The following is a 21,517-nucleotide window of genomic DNA, read 5'->3' on the forward strand; positions in this document are numbered from 1 at the left end:
TCTTAAATAAGACAGACTAAATTATAAGAACTGGATGAAACTAGGGTCCATGAGTACAATAATCTCACCTCAGATGTACAAGGAAAAAAGCTGACGGGTAAACTACACGTAAAAGTAACACACTAAAGTCTTGCACATAATACTTGCTTGAAATTGCAGACTCTATAGAAGCAAACTTCTCATTCTTGGGTCTCATGCTTAGATGTAAATAATGGCAGCCTTCACATCAGGTTTGCACAAGCAGTCATTTCTCTTAAGCAGAGAAGATCTGCCAGCCTTTTCTATAATACAACCCTACTAAAAACTGTAAAGGTTCTTAAGAGAGGGAGAGATGTGAATGATTAAAAAAATTAATGGATGCACACAATACATTCTCCTTCCATAACAGCTAACAGCAGCAGCATGAAGTATGAAGAAAATGTGCTCTAACTGCATGAGAACAGACTAGTAGGACAATGCTACACATGTAGCACAATACTGACTGTACAAACAGAGCACCCTAAACCAAACACTGATTACTTCATGAGTAGTGGTCAAACAAAAGGGTTGCATGTTACTTGATACAAACACAGAAGAAAGGAAAAAAAGAATGGATAGAAAAGAACTGAAAGATGAGTCTGTTGTGGACTCCCAGACACCTGCCTCACATTTTTAATACTGTGCTGTGTAGAGAAGGTTGTGTATCAGCTGCTCAGAGTATTTCCTTTAGACACTGCCAGCAGTGTTGTAATTTAGAGAAGTCTCTCATACTGTGACAGCCTGTCTCTGTACTGCAGGCAGCAGAGACGACAGACACAAGTCTCAATTTGAGAATTCTCAACCCCCAAAAGTTGGACAGAAATCAAGTAAATGAGTAGCAAAATGGATTAAAAGGGGTAATCAGAATGAAAGCAGACAGTGTGCCCACAGCCAGTTCTGCTGTGAGAGAGCCTAGGACAGGACAAGGCTGCGTTGTTTTTAATAATATTCAAACTTTCTAATGTGTACTGTACATCTAAGTTTTACCAACTTCATCTGGAAAGTCACAGCACTTAGACATGGCTCACATCATTACTGAAACACACCAGTGGAACACAATAAATGTAAATATCACTAGCAGAACATGATACTGCCCCTGTTTACCAATCTACCACTTGGAAGAAACTTGTATTTCATCAGGGTGTGAATTTTAATGATTCTTAAGTGGAGACTGAAAATCGGCAGAGGCTTTCTTTAAATCAATACCAGCATTTTAAAGTCTGAAATGCTGCCAAAACAGCCAAAGGAAAGCTCTGCAGTGGGATACACCCTGTAGAAGCAAGTCAAGAACTGCCTTCAGCTTTCCAGCAAACACTCATAGCATAACCAGAGAGAGTGCTGTTGCAGGAAACTGATAGCCAGCTGTGCCTGCTCCACTTTTTGGAGAACAACAAACTTGAATCTCTCACTCCTTTCAGATCCAGCTGTGCCACATGGTCTGCTGAGCATCCAACAGAATTAACTTCAGGCAGATAACTTTCAATCCATGGGAAATGGACATCGCCTTTTTGAGGAGATGATCTCCTTCAAGGGACCCAAAGAAAAGCTCAAGATTAAGTGGACTATACTCCTCCTTCCCCAACTATCACCACTTGTAAAACCCACCGAGGAGACAGCAAAGGTAAGCTTAAAACTGAAGTGTCATAAGCAGGGCTATACAGGTGACCATGCAGGACCTTGGCACACCAAATGTGCCTCTGAAAACAACTTCTTCAAGGTTTCCAGTACACAGAAGGAACATTATTCATGGATACCTGTGGTCATCATGGAAATCTAAGCTAGCATCAATTTACTGATGTTAACAGGCACCCACATGGAGAGGCTCTATTAGCTTGCTACTGCCACGGAGGGCCTGAAAAACTCCAGTGGATGGTTCCTGTATTGAAAACCAAGGTGAGTGGGAGTCTATTTAATGAAATGAACAAACAAAATAAAATATCAAGGAAATAGAGAGACTGAAGCAACATAATAAAAAAGCATAAAATACTGTTAGCTACTATGCTATAAAGTAATAAATACAATGGAATAATGATATATAGCTGACAGCGCAGAAGCTATCCAAGCCAATATCACCATTTTCAAGATTCAATAAAAATACAGAATTTCTGCAACTGAGCAGTAAAAGCAACACGAGTGTCAGACACGCCTGTTCCCCTAACAGCCCAAAAAGAACAGGCTGTGGCCATCAACCCAGGGAGGGCAGGTGTAAGCCACACATTTGATACATGTCAGAGCTCTCTCCCACTCTCAAAGAACAAGCACTGACTGTCTTCTCAGGGAGCACACCAGAGAAATGAGATACAAATTACTCTTTCAAAAGAATTCAAGGCTCCGTAATGTACCTGAAAGCAGGCAACCCAAGAGTGAGGATTTTTACACAAGGCAATTTCCCTTCAGATGCTCAAGACTGTTTCAAATCAAACCACATAACGTGATGATCAGCTTAAGCATGGGTGATGGTACTATCCATCATTCTTTGCTTCCTCCTAAAAAACACCGCTCTCCTACAGAGTGATAGCAGAACAATTATCTCCAGTATTTGGGAGGCACTTCACATTTTAAAAGCAGCAAACAGAAAAGCACAATGAATTCATACAGAGGCAATAAAATAGATCAGACATGAGAAGAACACTGAATTTGGAAAAGCAATCACAATGAACATGAAGTATTTTTTATGAATCATAATGGTATATGCACTGAGGTGCTCTAAAATTATTTCAGTATACTAGAAGAATGAATAAGATACTTCTCTATTAACAATCTACTGTAAATAAAAAGGTAGCCTAAATGTAAAATACATTTGCTAAGACAACAGTTATAAATTTAACTGCCAACAGTAAGGCTATAATTTCAATCAATTTCAACTTGCTAGAAAAGTCTTTGGAGATAAAAAATAATTTAGCATCAGTATCATTTCAAGTGTTTTTCTTTTACATTAGTTTCAAACTTATAAACAATTTCTATTAAAAGATGAAAATGTTCAGACAGCACATTGAATACCTTTTCACCTCAGTTCGGATACATGAAAGTTTTATATATGATGTTTACTCACCTGACCTAAAAAAAATGAATCTGCTGATAAAATTTGAAAATTGAAACTATTACAGAATATTTACATAACAGTCACTGAGACAAGAATACTGAAAGCAGAACAATTAAAGTAGAAGTCTAAAACATCATCTAAGAATGTGGCTCCAAGATATTAAGGATGAGAGAAGCAAACCATTTAAGCTGCAAAATTTCTCAGATAATCCAAGAAGGTGCTTTTTGCCTTTGATTCCAACTGACTGTAAAGATTGCTCAACTCATTTTAGGACTGAGACGTTGATACCAAATGAGGTCTTTCTGCTGTGATGGTTATTCACGACAACTGTTTTTGCCATCTGATCTAATAACATCACTCATGTTGAATTTCAAACAGAAGATACATCATGACATCTTTAGGCTTACTTTGAAAGTATAGCTCAACCTGGAAAATTAAAATTACTCTCCAATAAACCACAATCACATTAACTTGTCAAATGAAAAATTCAGAAGAATAACAGTAACATAAACAGTTTACTAGTCAACAGGAAGGACCCTCCTTCAAGCATGCTGGTCAGCATGTCACTGCAGCGACTGTTCTTACCTAGTCCTATTCTGTTGGGACTCGTCTCTCGACTGCATCCCTGGCTCCGAGGAATCTTGCTGCGCTTCTCTGAAGATGATGGCACTGGCTGGACTCTGGATGTTCCGCCGCTCAGGCCACCATAGGAGCTTCCTAAGAGCTTACCCGGAGAACTAGACCGGCTACCAGCTAGAAGAGAACCAGAAATAAGGGCAAAACAATTAAACCCCCCCAAGATTTTAAGCACACTGATGGCAAAACTGGAACACAATAAGCTCTCTATAAAAATTTGATCCAAATCACTCAACAAACTAATGGGAGTGTTCCCTATGGGCTTGCAAGGAAGACTGAGGAAAGCCCATGGACAATAAACAAGGACATCAGCAACCCTGCCTCTATGAACTGTGCTTCCCACTGGGGATCAAGTCCAGACATTGCTGCATTTGAACACCCCAGCTGGCTTTATGAGAGCTTGTGGAGGTGCCGGGACAGCCCTGTTGCAGCAATACGGAATTCACAGGCTGCTTCTACTCCTCACAAAGCAACACCAACGAGCCTGTGTGGAGAGCTGTGCTGCAGCTGCCGGCTTCTGGCACAGGTCACCTGCTGCAAAGGAGCTCAGGCATCTTCATTCTACACTGCGGTGGTGGCATTACTTTCCTACAATAATTCAGTGAAGGAAAATAAAAAAAAAAAAAAAAACCACAACAAAATCCAACCAACATAAAACCCCCATCACATCTGAAGAGATCAGCACAATAAGGGTAAACCACGTGAGCCTGTCACATTTGTAGAGATGATGGCTTAATTAGGTCTGGTTGGTTAAATCTAAGCTATTAATTCTTCAGATGAAGAAAATTTTTAGCAAGTCGAATAGTTGGCCTGTTTTATCTTTTCTTCTCTGTTTGAATAGTTCATAGCAAGTTTACATTTCTTCTAAGCCTTGTTGTCTGCAAGAGAGTCTACTAACCAAGATTAATTTACATATTTACATTCCAGCTGCAGTAGATATCTCTATCTGAAACACTTTTGCTGTCTAATTTAATGAGATGACTGATAATTTCTTTTTTTCCCCTCTGGGTCTTCATTTGCTAAGTTGTTTGAAAATTAAGTAATGCTAGCTTAAAGGTAATCATAAAGAAGTAATACTCTAAGAGTAATAGATTCAAGACTATTTTTTTTTTTTTTGCTTCTTCAGGTATATAGAGTCCCTGAAAATCTGCTGTTGCCATTACCATTCCTGACATTCAATTTATTTGCTAAAACAGCCAGGAAAAGTATACTTGAAAAGGTTGCAAGAACATACTCAGGCAAGCTCACATTTTGAATTGATACTCATGTTGGTTTCTCTCTGAAAAGTACCTATGCATCTCACAAAAATTTCATTTCCAGATACTATTAGTACTAGCAAGAGTTAAAGACTGTTCTCCTGTCTTAATTTAGAAGATATGCAATTCTATTAGTCTCATGGACAATGCCATAACACATGTATTATACACTTACTCGTCCCCTCCAATTTCTCAATCAAAGCCATTCTGAATCAATTAAATATACTCCAATACTGTGTGTGGTGCTGGCTCCATTCTCCCCACCCCAAAGTGACAGATGCCAGTCTTACACAGAGTACCACAACCTAAAACCAAGACTCTTCTCAGTTACACTGCTGCGATCTCACTGATGTCAGCAGGGTTGCACTGAAGTAACTGGAAAAAGAATTTAGCACCTGGGGTTTAAGCTGCAGCAGTGAGAGTGCCTCCATGTGCAGAACGTATGTTTAGCACGTTTGATTACTGGGAGAAAGCAAAGTCACCTGCCATACACATTTTGACTTATGACTTTAAGAAAATGTTTTTTAAGTCTCACGGTTAGGAGAGAATGAGGGACACTAAAAGCTTAGCAGTTAAAAAATGTGAAGGAAATAACATGAGAAAGCAAGAAAGGGAAAACATTTCTTACCACCAGCAGGATTAGCTGATCTCGATCCTTGATTATGAGGGCAGACCAAGGGACAGGCAAAAAGTGGATTAAAAGACAGCAAGACAATACTGCGTTCAGCATGCGGTTTATGCTATACACAATACAGACAGATTTATTTACAAACATGTCACTCCTAAAGCCTCTGCAGAATGCAGTGAGTTAATGTGCAGATGCAACTAAATTTCCCAAGGTTGATCAGTTACTTAGTAAAATGTCAACCAAGACACTGAGACTCAAGTTCTGCTCTAAATTACACCCCAGCCCAGTCTGAAAAATTTCAGCATGGTTACCCACTGTGTGGGTATGGAGAATTTGGTCCTGTGACTTATATTTGAATTCATAAATTATTTCAAGCAACTTGGCTTAAGGATAAAGAACACATCTGATTGGGCTAGGCTGGAAATGGGATTCAGCAAACTAGACCAAGGCAGCAAGTTCAGATATGACCATCCTAAATTTTCATAAGGCATTCTATAAAAAAAAAAAAGTAAGTTCATAATATCTGAAACCTTCGGATATTTAACTATTCTTTAAATACTTCTGAGACTTGTCTCATGCAGTCTGACCATTTTTCACCAAACTAAGTTTAGGAAAAAAAGGGTAATTTCTGGATTTAGATCAGTTTTAGGTTCAAAACTTAAGCAATCAATTTATATCAGCATACCTAAGCCCAAATATATCTTCGAGACCCCAATGTAAAGATTTTCATTTGGCCCTATTCTCAACATACTACTGCTTTCTTCAGCTCTCTCAGCTTAACACAAGGTTACAAACTGCTTCTTCACCTCTCCAGCATGACAGAGCAAAGCAATGAGAGAATGAACAGAGAAGGGCTTTTAAATAAGGGTACAAAGCAAGACAAGTCCTCAGAACAGACAGATCCTTCCACAAACCCCATCTCCTCTTACCCACAAGGCTGAAGGTCCTCAAAACAAGGACTAGCCTTCTTCCTACCCCCAATTCCTTTTAAAGTTTGAGTGACAAAATTCTCCTTAGATGCACATGACAAACATGCAGCAGGACCATATGTGTGGCTCCTAGGGGAAAGTCATGCCTTGCCAGGAAGCCAGAGAGCGCAGATGTGTCATGTGAATCAAAGCAGAACCCTTTTCCCCATATCTACACAAAATAGGTAATGTCCTATTTTAAACTGATGCCAAATCCCGTTAATTTTAGACAGCTCACGTGTCACACATACAGAAATAGAGTCACATAAGCGGGAGAAGCTTGGCAGAGCAAGACCCCAGGACAGCAGTCAGCTACAGCCACAGGGGGTGTCTCAGCAGGACTCAGTGCCAGCTATTTAGTTCTACAGATGACAGCGACATGAGATTCTGCTGCACAACCAGTAAATAATGGTAGCAACTTAGCACTCGGATTTGGGGCCCTCTCTGTCAGCAGGAGCACACACTGCCTACATGGGGATTCATTTTATTACATGTCCAAACACTATTATCAGAAGTGAGCCCAATTCTCAGCTGACGCTACTGCAGTTCAAGAGAAACGTATTAATAACTATTTGTTCTGCTCCCCCAGGAATAAAACAATTCTTACGCTGGGACTGGGAAACTACTTTAGCCCGGCTGCGGCCTCGAGTATCAGCAGGTGTCGAGGTGACACTTGTGGCACTGCCAGAGCTCTGTCTCCTCGTACGGATCCGACCTGGAGGAATGCAAAGACAATCACACTGTTAATAAAAGGCAGCAGCAGTGTCTAACACACTCTACACCCAATTACCCAGGGTATACAAAAGAATTTTATAGGAAGAGGCAACACCTTTTATTGGGCTGGCTGAGACGCAGGGGAGGGAATGAAAACAGCCACAGTCCATGAGTCCAAAAACTTCTTTGCTCTCAGTAATGCTATCAGCCAGTTTAATTAAAAAATATTACCTCTCTATAGTCTTTGTTTCTGTTCTATAGTAGCTTCTTTATAAAGGATCAACAACAAAAAATGTCAACCTCCTCAATGCAGCGTCCTATATCAAATTATTACTTTCTGAGAAGGTGATCACACTTTCAGAGACAGGTGTGACAGATGCCCTCCCAAATTCCATCACTGGGATTTCCAGCTAGCTGTTTGGTGCTTTATATCCTGCTCCCCCTGCGCAGGATGGCATGCACTCCTGCGACACTCTGTCAATGCAGTCTGACCATGCTTTTATTTCAGGCTCATTGAATTTTCCCTGTTTACAGATCCCTCATATTTATCCAGAGATCAGTGTAACTTGACTTGTAATGGAGAGTCCCATTTAACACAATCAATGTTGTGGAAAAATGATTCTGTGTGCCTTCTCTTTATTTAAGCAGAGAAAGGGTATAAAGTGTTCTTGGTCCTTTTTCGGTCCTTTCCTCATGAAAAAGCCACAGACATTTGAGCTAGGAAAGCTTACAGGGTCATCAGTTCACCCCCTTCCTGGGGCAGGGCCGTTTCCTACAGAACATTCTTTCCAGTGCTAAGCTTCAATTATCTGTCTCTAGTTAATGGGAAAGAAATGATAATTAAGAGTAACACAAAGAAAGCCTCCATCAGTACTTTTCAACACGTCCGTTCCCAGCCAAATCTGAAGTTGTTTCTCAGGACTCATGCCAGTGCTATCCTGCATTCAGAGGATGATTTCAAGTTTCAGGCACAATAATAAAAGAGAAAAAACCCATATCAGGTAAGGGAAGAGTCTAGACAACTGCACCCACTGGTTACAGATATTCATCTCCTGCCCTCTTGTCTCTACCATAAGCATACAGAGAAATATGAACAGGGAGACACACATTTCCCACCCAAAAAAACCCAACTTCACATAAGGTACACATGCAGGACAAGACAATGGCAAGCAGCCCAGGTTGAACAATTGGGAGCTACGTTCTTCTGTGAGCTCTCAAAATATTCATAACATGGTCTGCAAGTTTCTGCTAGACACAAAGAGACAAGGAGATGCTTAACTTTGAGAAGAAAGGCTAAACTTGTCTGCAAGGGAAAAAGCCTACAAGACAGCTCTACTTCAAACCTCTTCACCAGCACCTAGTTTTAAAACAGCTCAGTAGGCAAAATACAGGCATGTACATTCAAACAACTGCTTATAAATGAGACACAGAAGAAATCATTAGCATAAAACTCAGAAAACACAAACAAAACTTTTTAATCACCGGCTTAACTAAACAAGCTCTGAGCATGTCCACATGGGTCCAGCAGTCACCAAACTGGCTGCTGAGGTCTTACCACCAGCAAGGCTGCAGTTCTCCTCTACTCTAGGACAGTCTTGCCTCTTACAAACAGTCAGCCTGATACACAATCAGAGGCAGCCCTAGAGCTTTCTGCTGGCTCACTCCTATCCCGTGCAAGTTTGGCACAGCATAGCTACACACAGATGAGCAGAGCCACCCTGTGACTCGTTAACAAGGCATGGACCCCGAACCCCACCATGGGCTTTGAGGAAGAACTGTTTAGGGAAGGAGGCAGACAGATGTCACACTCTTGTCAGAAGCCTCAAGACTTCCTCTCATTTCTCACATCAAGAGGGCATCATAGTAAGACAAGAAGTTAAACCTGACCAGTCTTAGGAACCAGTAATGGAATTCACTCACATCCTTCCAGAATGCCAACAGGAGGCCTTGGCACTATAGGAAGTCCTGGGGGGTAACTCAAGCTGAAATTCACTTTTACACACAACAGCAGACATTACTGGAAGACATGTTTAGTGATATGTATGGGCCAAGAAAGGGTGAGAAGATACTGATGTCTCCTCTTATGCACAGACCACTTAAGATCCTCAAAATTTTCTGGATTTTTCTGCATCTACAAAAAAAATTATTTTTTTTGGTCTCCATCAGTAGGTGACTAAGGAGAAAACTGGGACAACATGTATTCTACCTTAAGAAATACAAAGCCTAAAAAAATCTATAAAGAGAAACCAAGATTAGCTTCTGATAATTCTAGAGGCTTTAAAAAAGAAAACTGAACTGAAGGGTCAAACTTAATTAACATGTGATTATCAGTAGGATTAGAAACAGAGAACTCAAGTCCTATTCTGAAACCCTTGAGAGTTAGTGGACAGATTCCTACCAACTTCAGCAGTTTCTGAATGAATAAATGCCCAGGAACAAAATTCTGCTTCCTTTTGGAATGATAGATTTGCACACTGATTTTGGGCTAATGGGTGTCAGAGAGAACAATGTGGGACAAGGAGTTGCTCTCCCACAGGAGGAACAGAGTGCCAACACTGATACTGGTTTTCTCATCCTTTCAGACACTGTACTGGACTTGCACTGTGCAAACAGATTTTCAAATATATTATACCAAGTACAGCATGCATATATTGTAGATGCAATATGTAGATATAAATGTGTCTGCTACACTTCCCTAAGAATTTCATGTGCAAACAAGAGTCTGCATTTACACCCAAGAGTTATTTGCACATAGAACTATGCATGTGGCTTTATCTCTATCATTCTAACCCAGACAGAAAAACTAATTTCAAGCAGGACTGGAAAAAACATATCAAGTAAGTTATTTAGACTTTGCTATTGTTGTTTAATTCAAGCAAACACCTCCCCTCCCAAAACTTCTATGCTTTCAAGTGGGTTTGTCTCCATATCTAGCTCAAACTGCAGATGTAGCAATCCATATTTCATAATCATTATTTTTCTACTGCTTTTAAAAGCATTACTGCATTCTGACAACAGCAGTACAGCAAAGGAACAGATAAAGACTGCCCCAACTAGTTTCCAAAAACCATAAAAGTATTTCCATAAAAGAGTCCTTGATCTAAATTTGATACGTGACACATTGGTTGGTACAGAAAGGATTTTGAAAGACTCCATGCAAATGCTTTGTGTTGAGAAACCATTTGTGGATGTTTTAGGAGGTTTTGGTTTTATTTCTTGAAGTTACTGTCATTTTTACAACAATGGTTCAGAATCAACCCTGAAATGTCTAACATATGTTAAAACCCAGGAAGGTTGTCTTGGTTTTTTTTTTAAAAGGAACAAGTGAAGTAAGATTCTATGATAACATTTGTGCTTTACAAGAGGCTTCATCTGACAGCATTACTCTGAGCTCTTCTGAGTGGACACTGCACCATCCCCATTCCTCAGAACAGACATGGGCTTTGTGACACTCAGCCTGTGCATTGCACTGAAGAAAATGGCTTTCCAATAGTCTAGAAATGGTATGTTATAGCTCCGCAACTCAGTTTAATCAATTCCATGTGTAAATAGTGATACCTACAACCACACAAGTTACATATGGAAGCACTAGGATGATAATGGTCTCTCCACAGATCAGGTTAAAGCATTTAGGGTACCTAGAACTAGGTTTTTACCCCACTTGCAGAAAAACAACCCCCTATATGTATCGCTGCTAAATGTCACATGGACATCTGAGACACAGATCAATTAAAAACATGCTTTACATATAAATCTGTAAACAACTTTCTACAACTACGATTGGAATGGTTACCATGCATATTCAGCACTTGTCCAACATTATATTAGTGTAAGACCTGACTCTGCACCACAATTTTCCCCAAGAAGGAACTGATTCTTACTGGAAAGCATCAGATTATGCCATCTCTAGGTTTTGCACAAGAACTCCCTCCAAAGCAGAGGACTCAGTAAACAACAGTTGCTCCACTTTGCCCTACACAAATAAGCATGGGCAAATCAACTCAGCACTTGCAAAGGGATGGACCAAGAGAAGTAAGAAACCTGCTACCTGAGCAGTACCACGGTCAGTCACCACTTTGAAAGAAGCCTTTAAGGAGAGCTTTAAGGCAGAGAAGAAATCAGGAATGGTGATTTCTTTAAACTTCTGTTACTCCTAAAGCCTTTGATAATGCACTCAAGGTGTCCAACTGAGCCTAAGTTATCTGAAAATTATAATGAAACACATTTTATTGCCTTTGTGGTGAATAATAAAAACTATTGAAAATTGTGCCACTGATTGTAGAAACCGCCGATTTTATTTTAAACTTGCCAGTTTCAGGTCAAACCAGCATTTATGCTTCTCCCTTTAGGGAAAGGCTTGACTTTATGCTCACTTTGAAAAAAGGCAGCCAGATAACAGAAATGCTCTGCACCATTATTCTGTACTGAAAGTCAGCATTATGCACGTTTTTAAAATATTCCTTGAAAATCCACTTCATGATAAAACACGCAGAAACTTTTCTAAGGTTTCCTTTTAATCAGGTATAACAAACATGGCACAAGTGCTACCTCCCCAGCACTAGCTGTGAAGTACCGATCAATATAAAGACTTTATCTCTTTTGAGGTTTCTGTGTCCAAAGCCCTTAATGAAGTTCAGGGAATCATGATTGTTTTGACTGCCCAGACCCCATACATGAAGGGTCTGGGCAATCAAGGCATAACTGTGCACTGCATGAAGACCTGCACAGATTTCACTGGTATACAGACTCACAATACCTTTCCATAAGGAAGCACATTTCAGCAACATTTGCCAGTTGGGATGCCACTACTTAAAACCAAAGGACTGACACTCAACTCAACTTGTATTCTTGCTACTGGCACAGCCTACTCTATCTTGCTCCTGGTTTGAGCTGCCTGGCTCCTCACCAAACCACTGAGGAGAACCGAGGGCAAAGCAGATTGGAACTGCCAAGTCCACACAATGCTGGCTCCGGCTGAGGGGAAGGTGCAGAACTTTTACACTGTAGCTACAGAAAGCCATGATGGGAAACAGACTGCAGATTCAAGGTCAAGCTGAACCACACAAAAAAACACGGGGATTTTCTCTTGAAGACTTACTGGTGACCTGCAAAAAACCCCAAACAAACCACAGGAGCATGGGTGTAGGTGGCACTTCTGCTTTATATTCTGTTTCCTCCTGTATTTCCAGAGCAAGGGGATGTTTTTCTCTTCCCCTACCCTCTTAATTTTTACATTTATGTCAAGAATATAAAATTTTGCCTTCCTTGTAGTTCTTGACAAACTCTGCAATATGAGAGAGTTGGCAGAAGACCTTTCTCAGCCTTCATCATTCAGTGTAGGACACACTAAATCCTGAATAAAGGTTGTTTTCCCCTGAGCCATTTCAAAGGAAAACAAAGATGAAGAGTTTCAAACAGTGACTTACTCCTTCAAGTACTCTGGCTATTAGTGTACTGTGTTGTTATAATTCTCCCTGATCCTCACTGTCCAAAAGAAAGAGAATCCTATAGCAAAAAAATATGAGATTCGGTATTTAACACTAAGGAGATGGTAAACTCCATTTTTGAAAGTTCATCTCAATCTTCCTTGTCTTAAGCAACTTGCTGGTTTCTATTACAGATTTTTACCAAATCCAATCTGCTTCTAATGTAACTGAATTGAAAACAATAGCCAAATAAAAACCCCACGCTTTTGCTTTATGGCAATAAAGCATTCAATAAGCTAAAAATAAAGGTATTCCACAGGACAGTTGTTGTAACTTGCTTACACAAATACTATTACAGCTAAAGAGAGGATTGAGAACTGCATAGGGTATTTCATAAATTAACATTAAACCTTAAACATTTCAAAGCTAGGCCAGAAATAGAAAGGTTTGAGAACTGGGATGAAAGGAAGAAGATAAATGGGTCAACAATTAACAAAACCAAAAAGCTCAGTATTATAACAACTCAGAATTTTCATCCAATTCACGACTGATTTAGAAATAGAGGTGTTTAGGCCAACTTCATATTCCTTATCACTGACAGATCATAAAGCACAAACACTTGCCCGAGATGCAGAGCCAGTTCACCTCTCAACACTAAGTACCATATTCAGAAATGGTACAGACCTTCCCCTCTAAATAATAAATCAATGCATCAATAGTAGTCAGGAAAATAATGTGTCACAACAGTACAGTGGCACTTCTAAGACCACCACATCCAAATACAAGCAGCTATCAAGGATATGAGCACAGTCTCACAAGACAGTAGTAGATCCCTCGAAAAGAGACTTGCATTGGAAGAAAAGGGGGATGTAGTTTCTTCATTCTATGTAGAAAACATTTTTGTTTTCAACTCCTGTCTACCTCAGAAAAAGTGATTTCCCAGTGATCTTTTTTTGCTTGAGAAAAAAGAAATAAAGAACAAGTTCTGACAATGAGCCAGAGGAACAGACTGGGATCCTTCCCAAACTAGCAGGCTCAGTGTTCTAGTAAAAAAGCGCCTTTCCTCCAACTGTCTTCAGTGTAAGCCATCACAGACAGTTAACAACAAAAAGAGAGCTCAGGTTTAAAGAGGTTGACTAAATATTCCTTCCCTAGAGATCATTGTTTACTGTCCTCATTTTTCTGCCATGTGATTATCTCATTCAATTCTCTCACTGCCCAGTCTCTTCCCAAAAGCATTTGGCAGTTGTGACCTGAGCTTTGGATGGAAAAACACAGCAAACCTTTACACATCAAGGAGCAAGAAATCACAAGCCTTGTGTTGGGGTTTTTTTGTTGGATTTTGGTTTTGTTTTGGGTTTTTTTTCAGTTTGGGCACAGGTCACCTTCAACCAAAAGCAGCACTTTAAATACAGAAACCCACATACAACTCTGACCAGAAGTCAAGTCATAAAAGCAGACTAGTGCTTATTAGCAGGGAGGAGCTCAAAGAGAAAGTGAAGAATACCCCATGGCATCAAAATGAGCAGGACAACCATGCAACACTTCATGCAGGTCACCAGTGAACATGGATGAGAACCAGATAACACTTTGAGAACAGAGACCAGGCAGGGCAGTACGACTGTGGACACACCTCGGTTACACAGAGAGACTGCTTACCCTCGGGTTTACTGGTAGTACCATCTTTAAGCAAATTAAAGAAAAATAAGGAGAGGGTTAATAGGGAAAAATCAGTAACATCAACAGAAGCGGGCACTATATATTAGCTCCATAAATATGCAAAAAAAATTAATACAATTAAAGAAATGAAAAAAGTTTGACTGTGCAGCAAATCAAACCTGGATATATCTGAAGAAAACACTTGCAGGTTTTCCCTCCTGCAATAACCAACCTTTGCCAAACTCGATTTTCATTGCTTGCCTCACCACTTCTCTCATGGGAATGTGAAGATGATAAACATCCCTGCAAGTTCAAAAGGAAGCAGGGTCCTTCGGGAGCAGCCATGTTTGCATCACTTAGAGTGAAATTGCTGCTTTTCTCCTACAGCCTAGTTTAAGAAAAAGACTAACTGTATTCAGTCTCTCAGCTTCAAGGATCAAGTTAGCTTTAAGTAGGTACTTCCCCCCTCTTCCATTCTTCCTCATGGCATGACTGTTTGAAGGCAGTTTAGCCACTGAAGCCAGTGCACAGCACGACTCAAAAACGGCTGCACGTGCAAGCCCAAAAGCACAGGATCAACTTCACATTCTGTATTATGTTTCCACTGCGATGTATCTACATCTTGAAACAAGTATGAACAATTTAAATCAGAATAAGAATTCAACTTCTGAATTGAATACAACCAACATGTCTAAGCCAAGGTAAAACATTTCAGATATGAAAGAGACCAGTCTCAAAAAGGAATCTATAGAAACCATCCCTACATAATTCACCAAGTATATTTTATCAGATTAAAGACCAAATGCCCTACACTAAGGAGAAGAAACTTCTCAACTGACTCAGGAAGATAACCTATAGTTTAAATCAAGACCACAGATTGCTGACTTTTCTCCCTCCTGTAAAAGTAAGTCGATGACAAGTCTGGGATTACATTAGTATGAAACCAGCAGAATGAGAAACTAGCTCAGATGATCAGCTCTGTTCACAACAGAGTTGAAGCTCAGCAAATATGATGTCAATCACTGCCTTGCATTTCCTCCTCCGTTGACTTCTCCAATGGTATCTCCAGGAGAGAAAGATCCAATGCAAAGTGTGTTGTAAGAAACCCTGAGGTACCTGAAGGTGATACACAATGCTCTGAGAGAATAATGTGACACATGGCTATAATCCAAAGAGTTAGTACAAAGAACAGATACTTATATCCTGTCCGGCGGAACAGTAAGGCTGACTTCCTCTTGCTTCTGTATCCCTCTCTTTTGTGAAACAGAAAGCGATCAAACTCACCTAAGATGTACTACTCAAAGCATAAAACAATTAATGGAAAACCAGTGTCAGGAAAGGAGGGAAGGAGAAGAAGGAAAAGAGACAGAGGGACATGTCAAAAGGAATTGAGTAGTAAGTATTCTCCTCAGCAACGTCCCAGAACCACAATAAGTTCTGCTTTTCCCCAGAAAGAAGAGATGCAGACTATTATACAATTCAAAACCTATGAAGTTGCTTCAAGTTAGTTCTGTTGTCATTTTTTTTTCCTTAATCCCAAAGGGCAAGAGATCACACACTGATCCTGGAGAGCTGGGAACTATCTTAAAGGTATGTTCTTCTAGTTAGAGTTTAATATTCCAGCAAAACTGTGAGGCACTTTCTTCTACTAAAGAAAGCTAACTGCCAGAGTAGAACACGTAGATTTACCTAGTGATGCGTATGACCCTGGGGGCAAGGCTGCAGCAGAACTGAAGGGGGTGGATGCTCCAGAAGACGTCACTTTTGACTTGGCACTAGCTGCTGCATTCACATCGACGTCACTGCGGGATCGCTGCAGAGATCCTGGTGTTGACACAGATTTTGTACTTACTGTAGATGCTGCAGATGGGAGTGGGAGATCCAGAATAAAGAAGATTAATTTTTTGAGCTGTGTGCTTCAAAGAGCCTGACAAGCAGTTTAAAGTACTATTTTTAACACTCCCTGCTGGTACTGAAATACCTCAACTAAGAATGCTTTATCAGGGCAGTGAGGGCTACCCCACACTGCATGCAAAGATATTTCATCAATGCTGACCTGATGTTACCTCTAAGAACTTTATCAGACACAAGCCTAAATGGTAAGATCACTGTCAGGCCAGTAAAAAGACATTTCTAACAGAATCTAGATGGGAAAGTTCAACCACAATACCCATCACTGGCTTGTGAGTTGCTGGCCGAAACAGACCTTCAGGTCCTTCAGTTCAGGTTCTAATAACTTCCTTCACAACACCTCATCTTCTCAAGAGGATCGTTGTTTCCATCACTTGTTGATGCTCACCCACTTAAGCATGAAGCTTGACTACTCAGCTGTAAGCAAACATGCATTTGTGTGCACAGTCAAGTAGGTTACACAACAATACCTCCTTGAATCAAAGGTCTCAGTAGGGTGTAGTGTACAGAAAAACCAGCCAGAACCTGATCTTGGTCAGGTGTAGAAGGCAGCTAATCTTTTACCAACAAAGTCTTGACTATTATATTTTGTATTAAAATGTATTATTTAGATTATCGTACGCATTTACTTAGGACGGAAAAGCTGTACCTAAATATTCCATCTGACAGTAAAAACAGATTAGCAACGAGATGGAATTTAACAATGTAGGACTTTGTGTGCAGACACCTCCAGTAAGCGCTGAAACCACAGAGAATAAATGACAGAAAATTGTTAAACTGAAGGCACCACTAGACTATGTAGCTGTATATCTTAGCATCAGCAGCAGTTATTTGAGTTATTACACAGCTAAACATACCTTGGCTACAATTTTCAAGGTTTTTTAGGCTTCCCTTCAGGTGTAAGCAATTACAGATTTACTAACATCCTTTAAAAGCATCATTTTATCAGCAGCTGATGCACAAAATATGGTGTAAAATCCAAAACTATTTAATATTTTTACATACTAAGCTGCCATTTAGGGAGCATTAAACAGTGATCAAAGTTTTTCTTTGCTTATCACAATGTCTGATATTTTCATTCTAATCCATCACACTTCATCAGCAACATCCAAGCACATTTTCCAGCTCCTGTTCTCACCTCTAGATGTAGTACTTCCAGTAGGACTTCTTTTGGCAGACAGTGGACGGCTGGAAGTTAATATAAATATTTATTAAAACAAAAGTACTATTTCTTAGTCATCAGAAGCAATGCTACTCTGTTCCCTCAGTACACAACTAAGTTAATAAGAAGTTATTTATATACAGGAAGAGATCAACAAAGCTTGTTCAAGAATAAATACAGCACCACCATGACATTCGTTATAAAAGCACTACGAAATAAATTCATATTCATATTATTTATGTAAGAAGAGATTTTTAAGAACACTTTTTGTAGCTTTAAAAAGTTAAACCAATAAATTTTTGATATCATATTACACATAAATCACAGACATTTGGAGTCTAAGTTAACTGTATCTCTAAGACTAGCTAAAATACATTCAACAGAAGAGTTAAATATTGACTTTGCAGTTACAACTCCAATTTAGTTTAGTCATTTCTTGTCTCTTGTATGGATAGAAGCAGACTTATACCTCTAGGATTAATGTGAAATGCAGAACCTAAATCCAGGCACTATTTTAAGCACACCTGAAAGGAATGACTAACAGTATCTGCTGAGCACAAACAGCTTCCTAGAAAATTATTTATGGAGTCAAGATAATGATTATATTTTTAAAGCCAGTAAGCAGTTTTGCTGGCTTTTTATTTTCATATAACATTAGCTAAAAAAAATTATAAAATATATTTTGGAGTAACCAAGCATAGAGTCCAAATGATGACCAGACGAGACAAAGCTATGAGATGGCTCCCTCCAATTCAGTGGAGCTCTCTGTCTGCAGTTGTTTAAATCAAGAAGCAGTGAATGACACAAAGACCTACTTGAGACTCTCCTGGGAGCTGGAGGAGGAGCGATCTGACTGTGGCAAGGACACAATGCTGTCAGAGTTCTTCAAATGTGACTGCAGGGCCTTCTGGTAGGAAGACTCCAAGGTGTGGTACAAATGCTCTGCCTCTCGGCTGAAGTGACTGTGGAAACCCCAGTAACACCTGGAAACAAGGCACGATACTGTGAGCAAGCCCTTGACATGTTTTAGGGGGCAGTGGAGCAAAGGTACAGTCAGAGCCCTTTTCACTATTGCCATCAGTGGGCTCATTAGCCCAGGCATTTCAACCATCTACTGCCCTGTGACACATTTAAGACATTTCCCTTTTTTCAACCCATTGTATCGCTCAAGCAGCCACACGGAAGACAAACCAAATGAAAGAATCACTTGGTGCATTCATTGTAAAAACACAAGTAGCCAACAAATCTTTATTATGGAAAGAACCCTCATCCCTCCAGCTGTCTACTGTACATAGAAGATTGCAGACCCACTACACTGATATTAGTTTGGGACTGGGTGTTCAAGAGCTACTTCAAGAACAGACCAAAGGCAGAACACACATGCATGGGCCTGATTCAGGAAAGCACCAGGTGTTTTATTCCTCAATTTTAACAGTCCTCCTAGAATGCTGCAGAGATATCTCTGTACTGAGTTGAGGCTGTTGACAGTGTTTTTGGGAAGAAATAACAAGGAAGAGAAAAGAGGTGCTCCCATGGACTTCAAATTAGTGCCATGCTAAAAACAAAAGAGCATTTTAAGATAAGGGAAGAATTCCTCTATAGTTCAAATCTCCTGGCTGATAGTCAAACACTATTCACTCTCAGTACAAAGGAGATGAAGACTCTCAGTACTTTTCAGGGGGCAACTAATGGGCATTTTGAGAGTACAATCATTAGCTCAAATGAATCAAGAATTGTTTGTGTGTGACAGCCAGTCCTCAGAGAAGCCACATACATTCTCACATCACTAGAAGAAAACAAATTTCTGTCTTACAATCAGCCACACTGCTATTTAATAAACATGGGAAGAGAGAATTAAGTATGCTCTCTGAAGTCTCATGCCATTCTCCTTGCTGTCTATTCAGATTAACTAGTCACCTGTTGTGAAGTCTCAGTGACTACTGTAATTTTCAGTGATGGACACACTGCCTTTTCAAAAGGATTTAAGCAGTCCTAGTGTGAAACACCTCTGCCTATAACAGAGCATTTAGATTGATGAAATTTATTGTTCATTGATTTCATGTTTTACAGCAGCCTCTTTCTGAAGAAAAATGTTCCTGTAGTGTTCTGTTCAGAAGAGCATGATCCTGGTATATCAGCATACTACCATAAGCATGACCAGACTAATGGAAATGCATAAGATCTTCAACAGAAGAAAATTAATTGCAAATATTAAAATTTCCTATAGATAAACACAAAGATATTGTTTCAGTGTCATAAAATATTACCTTTATTTAGGGTACCATTTAGCAGTGTATAAGCACAAGGACTTTTATTTCAACAGTAGCAAATAACAATAGAATAGACTATTTCAATTGGATGGGACCTACGTGGAACATCTCATTCAGTTGCCTGACCAATTCAGAGTTGATCAAAAGTTAAAGCCTGCTGTTCAGGGCACTGTCCAAATGCCCCTTAAACTCTGACAGGCTCAGGGCATTGACCACCTCTCTAGGAAGCCTGTTTCAATGTTTGACCACCCTCTTGGTAGAGAAATGTTTCATAATGTCCAGTCAGAACCTCCCCTGGCAGAGTTTTAAAGCATTTCCACGCATCCTATCCTACTGTGCTTGATGTACCCCAAGCTGGGGTTTGCCCTCCTGGCTGACTTCTAATCAGCTGCTGTCAGCCAGCAGCCCCAGATCCCTTTCTGCAGGACTGATCATCCAATTTACACTTCTGCCCAGCATTACTGTCTTGTATACAGGCCAAGAAAGAAAAAATGTATTAGTAATAGTATATTTATATATAATATGCTTGTGTACTAAACAGAAATCTCAATTCGTTGCAAGCAACTCAAACTTCAAAAAGAAAGATGAGGTTTACTAGTTCTCAACTCTAGACTGTTAAACAAGGCAAGTAAGCCTTTTACCTGCCCAGATGAAAAAAAAATTATTACAAGAACAAAGTGAAATAAGCACCATTACAAGATGCAATACACGTAACTCAGCCCTGTGTGATCGCCTTCTATGGCATCTCCTGCTGAAACACACACTCCCAAGCCAAGGGAAAAGTTACCACCAACTGAAGTCAGGAGACTTGCTTGGACTTGTGTTTCAAGCATGCAATATCACTGGCTAACCACACAACAGGGGCAAAGAAGGGGAGGAAAATCAGACACCTTCCACTTACTTTCTTGCCTCTATCCTGGCTTCAGAGTCTGCATCATGAATTCCCTTCTTTATTGTTTCAGCTAACACTGATATGTGTCTGAAATAAGAAAGAAAACATTATCCAGCAATTCAGAAAGATAAGCAACACTTATAAACAAACGACTGATTTGATTTTGCCTTGGTCTCCAAAAACAAACAGTTCATCACATACTCCCATTTTGATGTAAGATCCTTTGTAATCTTTATTTATTTACTCTAACAAGACATTTTTATTTCACCCACACTGCTGTCTAGGAAATGGCAAGCAGCATTCTTCATAGATCTTTACTTAGCTATTCAAACTGCCTGGTTCAAAAACTCTCTCTTAAGCCTTAAATAGTCTTGCACAGTCTAGGGCTAAGGAAATTGTGTCCCAGTCTCTTCTCCCACAATTACTTTAACTGGTCATTAGTTTGAAGTAAGGTAGAAGCCTCAAAAGCTCCTGATAAGATGTGTAGTAGCCTTCACCTCACATCTCACTTCAGGGTGCAAAAGGAAAAAAAAGTTTGTTAAAAAAAAATAACTGAATTCAGGGATTTGCTCAGTCAGGTTTTCCAAGGCTGGCATAGGAGACACACTCACCAAACTCTGACTGACAGAATTACAGGGACAAATGGTGTGTGTGCACATAAGTACATGCTTTTTGTGGTAGCCAAAAAATCTCTACTAGAGCTACCTGATACAATCTTAATCTCCTAGATTATCCTTTCTCCAGAATTAACCTCCTCAGATATAGGTAGGAGGTTGTATTCAGAACTTACCTTTCTAGGGAGTGTGTTTGCCACTCCTGCAACAGCAAGTCTAAAAATTCGTAACAGCGCCTGAGAGAAGAGAAAGAAGAAATGTCGAGTTAAATTAATCTGGGCATGCTGGCTTTGCCATCCCCAGCTCTGAACAGACATCTT

At 39.8% G+C, this 21,517-nt stretch overlaps 1 protein-coding gene and 1 long non-coding RNA gene across 31 annotated transcripts in view; one reads left to right on the plus strand and one right to left on the minus strand.

The window, feature by feature from the left end:
* The window catches only part of CLASP1 (cytoplasmic linker associated protein 1), a 174,512-nt gene that overhangs the window by 64,805 nt on the left and 88,190 nt on the right, over positions 1-21,517 (minus strand). For 14 of the 29 annotated variants that reach the window (XM_039381687.1, XM_039381657.1, XM_039381730.1 and 11 more), the window contains 9 exons: positions 21,374-21,433; positions 20,593-20,670; positions 18,237-18,404; positions 17,398-17,447; positions 16,038-16,208; positions 14,349-14,372; positions 7,157-7,264; positions 5,582-5,608; positions 3,647-3,814 (listed from right to left, as the gene is read on the minus strand). In XM_039381687.1, the coding sequence (XP_039237621.1) occupies positions 3,647-3,814; positions 5,582-5,608; positions 7,157-7,264; positions 14,349-14,372; positions 16,038-16,208; positions 17,398-17,447; positions 18,237-18,404; positions 20,593-20,670; positions 21,374-21,433 (854 nt within the window). The remainder of the gene's footprint in view (positions 1-3,646; positions 3,815-5,581; positions 5,609-7,156; positions 7,265-14,348; positions 14,373-16,037; positions 16,209-17,397; positions 17,448-18,236; positions 18,405-20,592; positions 20,671-21,373; positions 21,434-21,517) is intronic. The other 15 variants (XM_027725601.2, XM_027725600.2, XM_027725596.2 and 12 more) reach the window with 4 other exon arrangements.
* LOC120323338 lies at positions 1,358-7,503 on the plus strand. Of its 2 annotated transcripts, none has more exons than XR_005563682.1 (2): positions 1,358-1,639; positions 4,824-7,503. It is a non-coding gene; the product is annotated as an uncharacterized LOC120323338 (long non-coding RNA). The 2 variants fall into 2 exon arrangements; XR_005563683.1 differs by having other exon boundaries at positions 7,139-7,503.

This window comes from Pipra filicauda, unplaced genomic scaffold (assembly GCF_003945595.2).
Source record: "Pipra filicauda isolate LSUMZ 115617 unplaced genomic scaffold, ASM394559v2 scaffold10_size6260569_pilon, whole genome shotgun sequence".
NCBI classification, from domain to species: Eukaryota; Metazoa; Chordata; class Aves; order Passeriformes; family Pipridae; genus Pipra; species Pipra filicauda.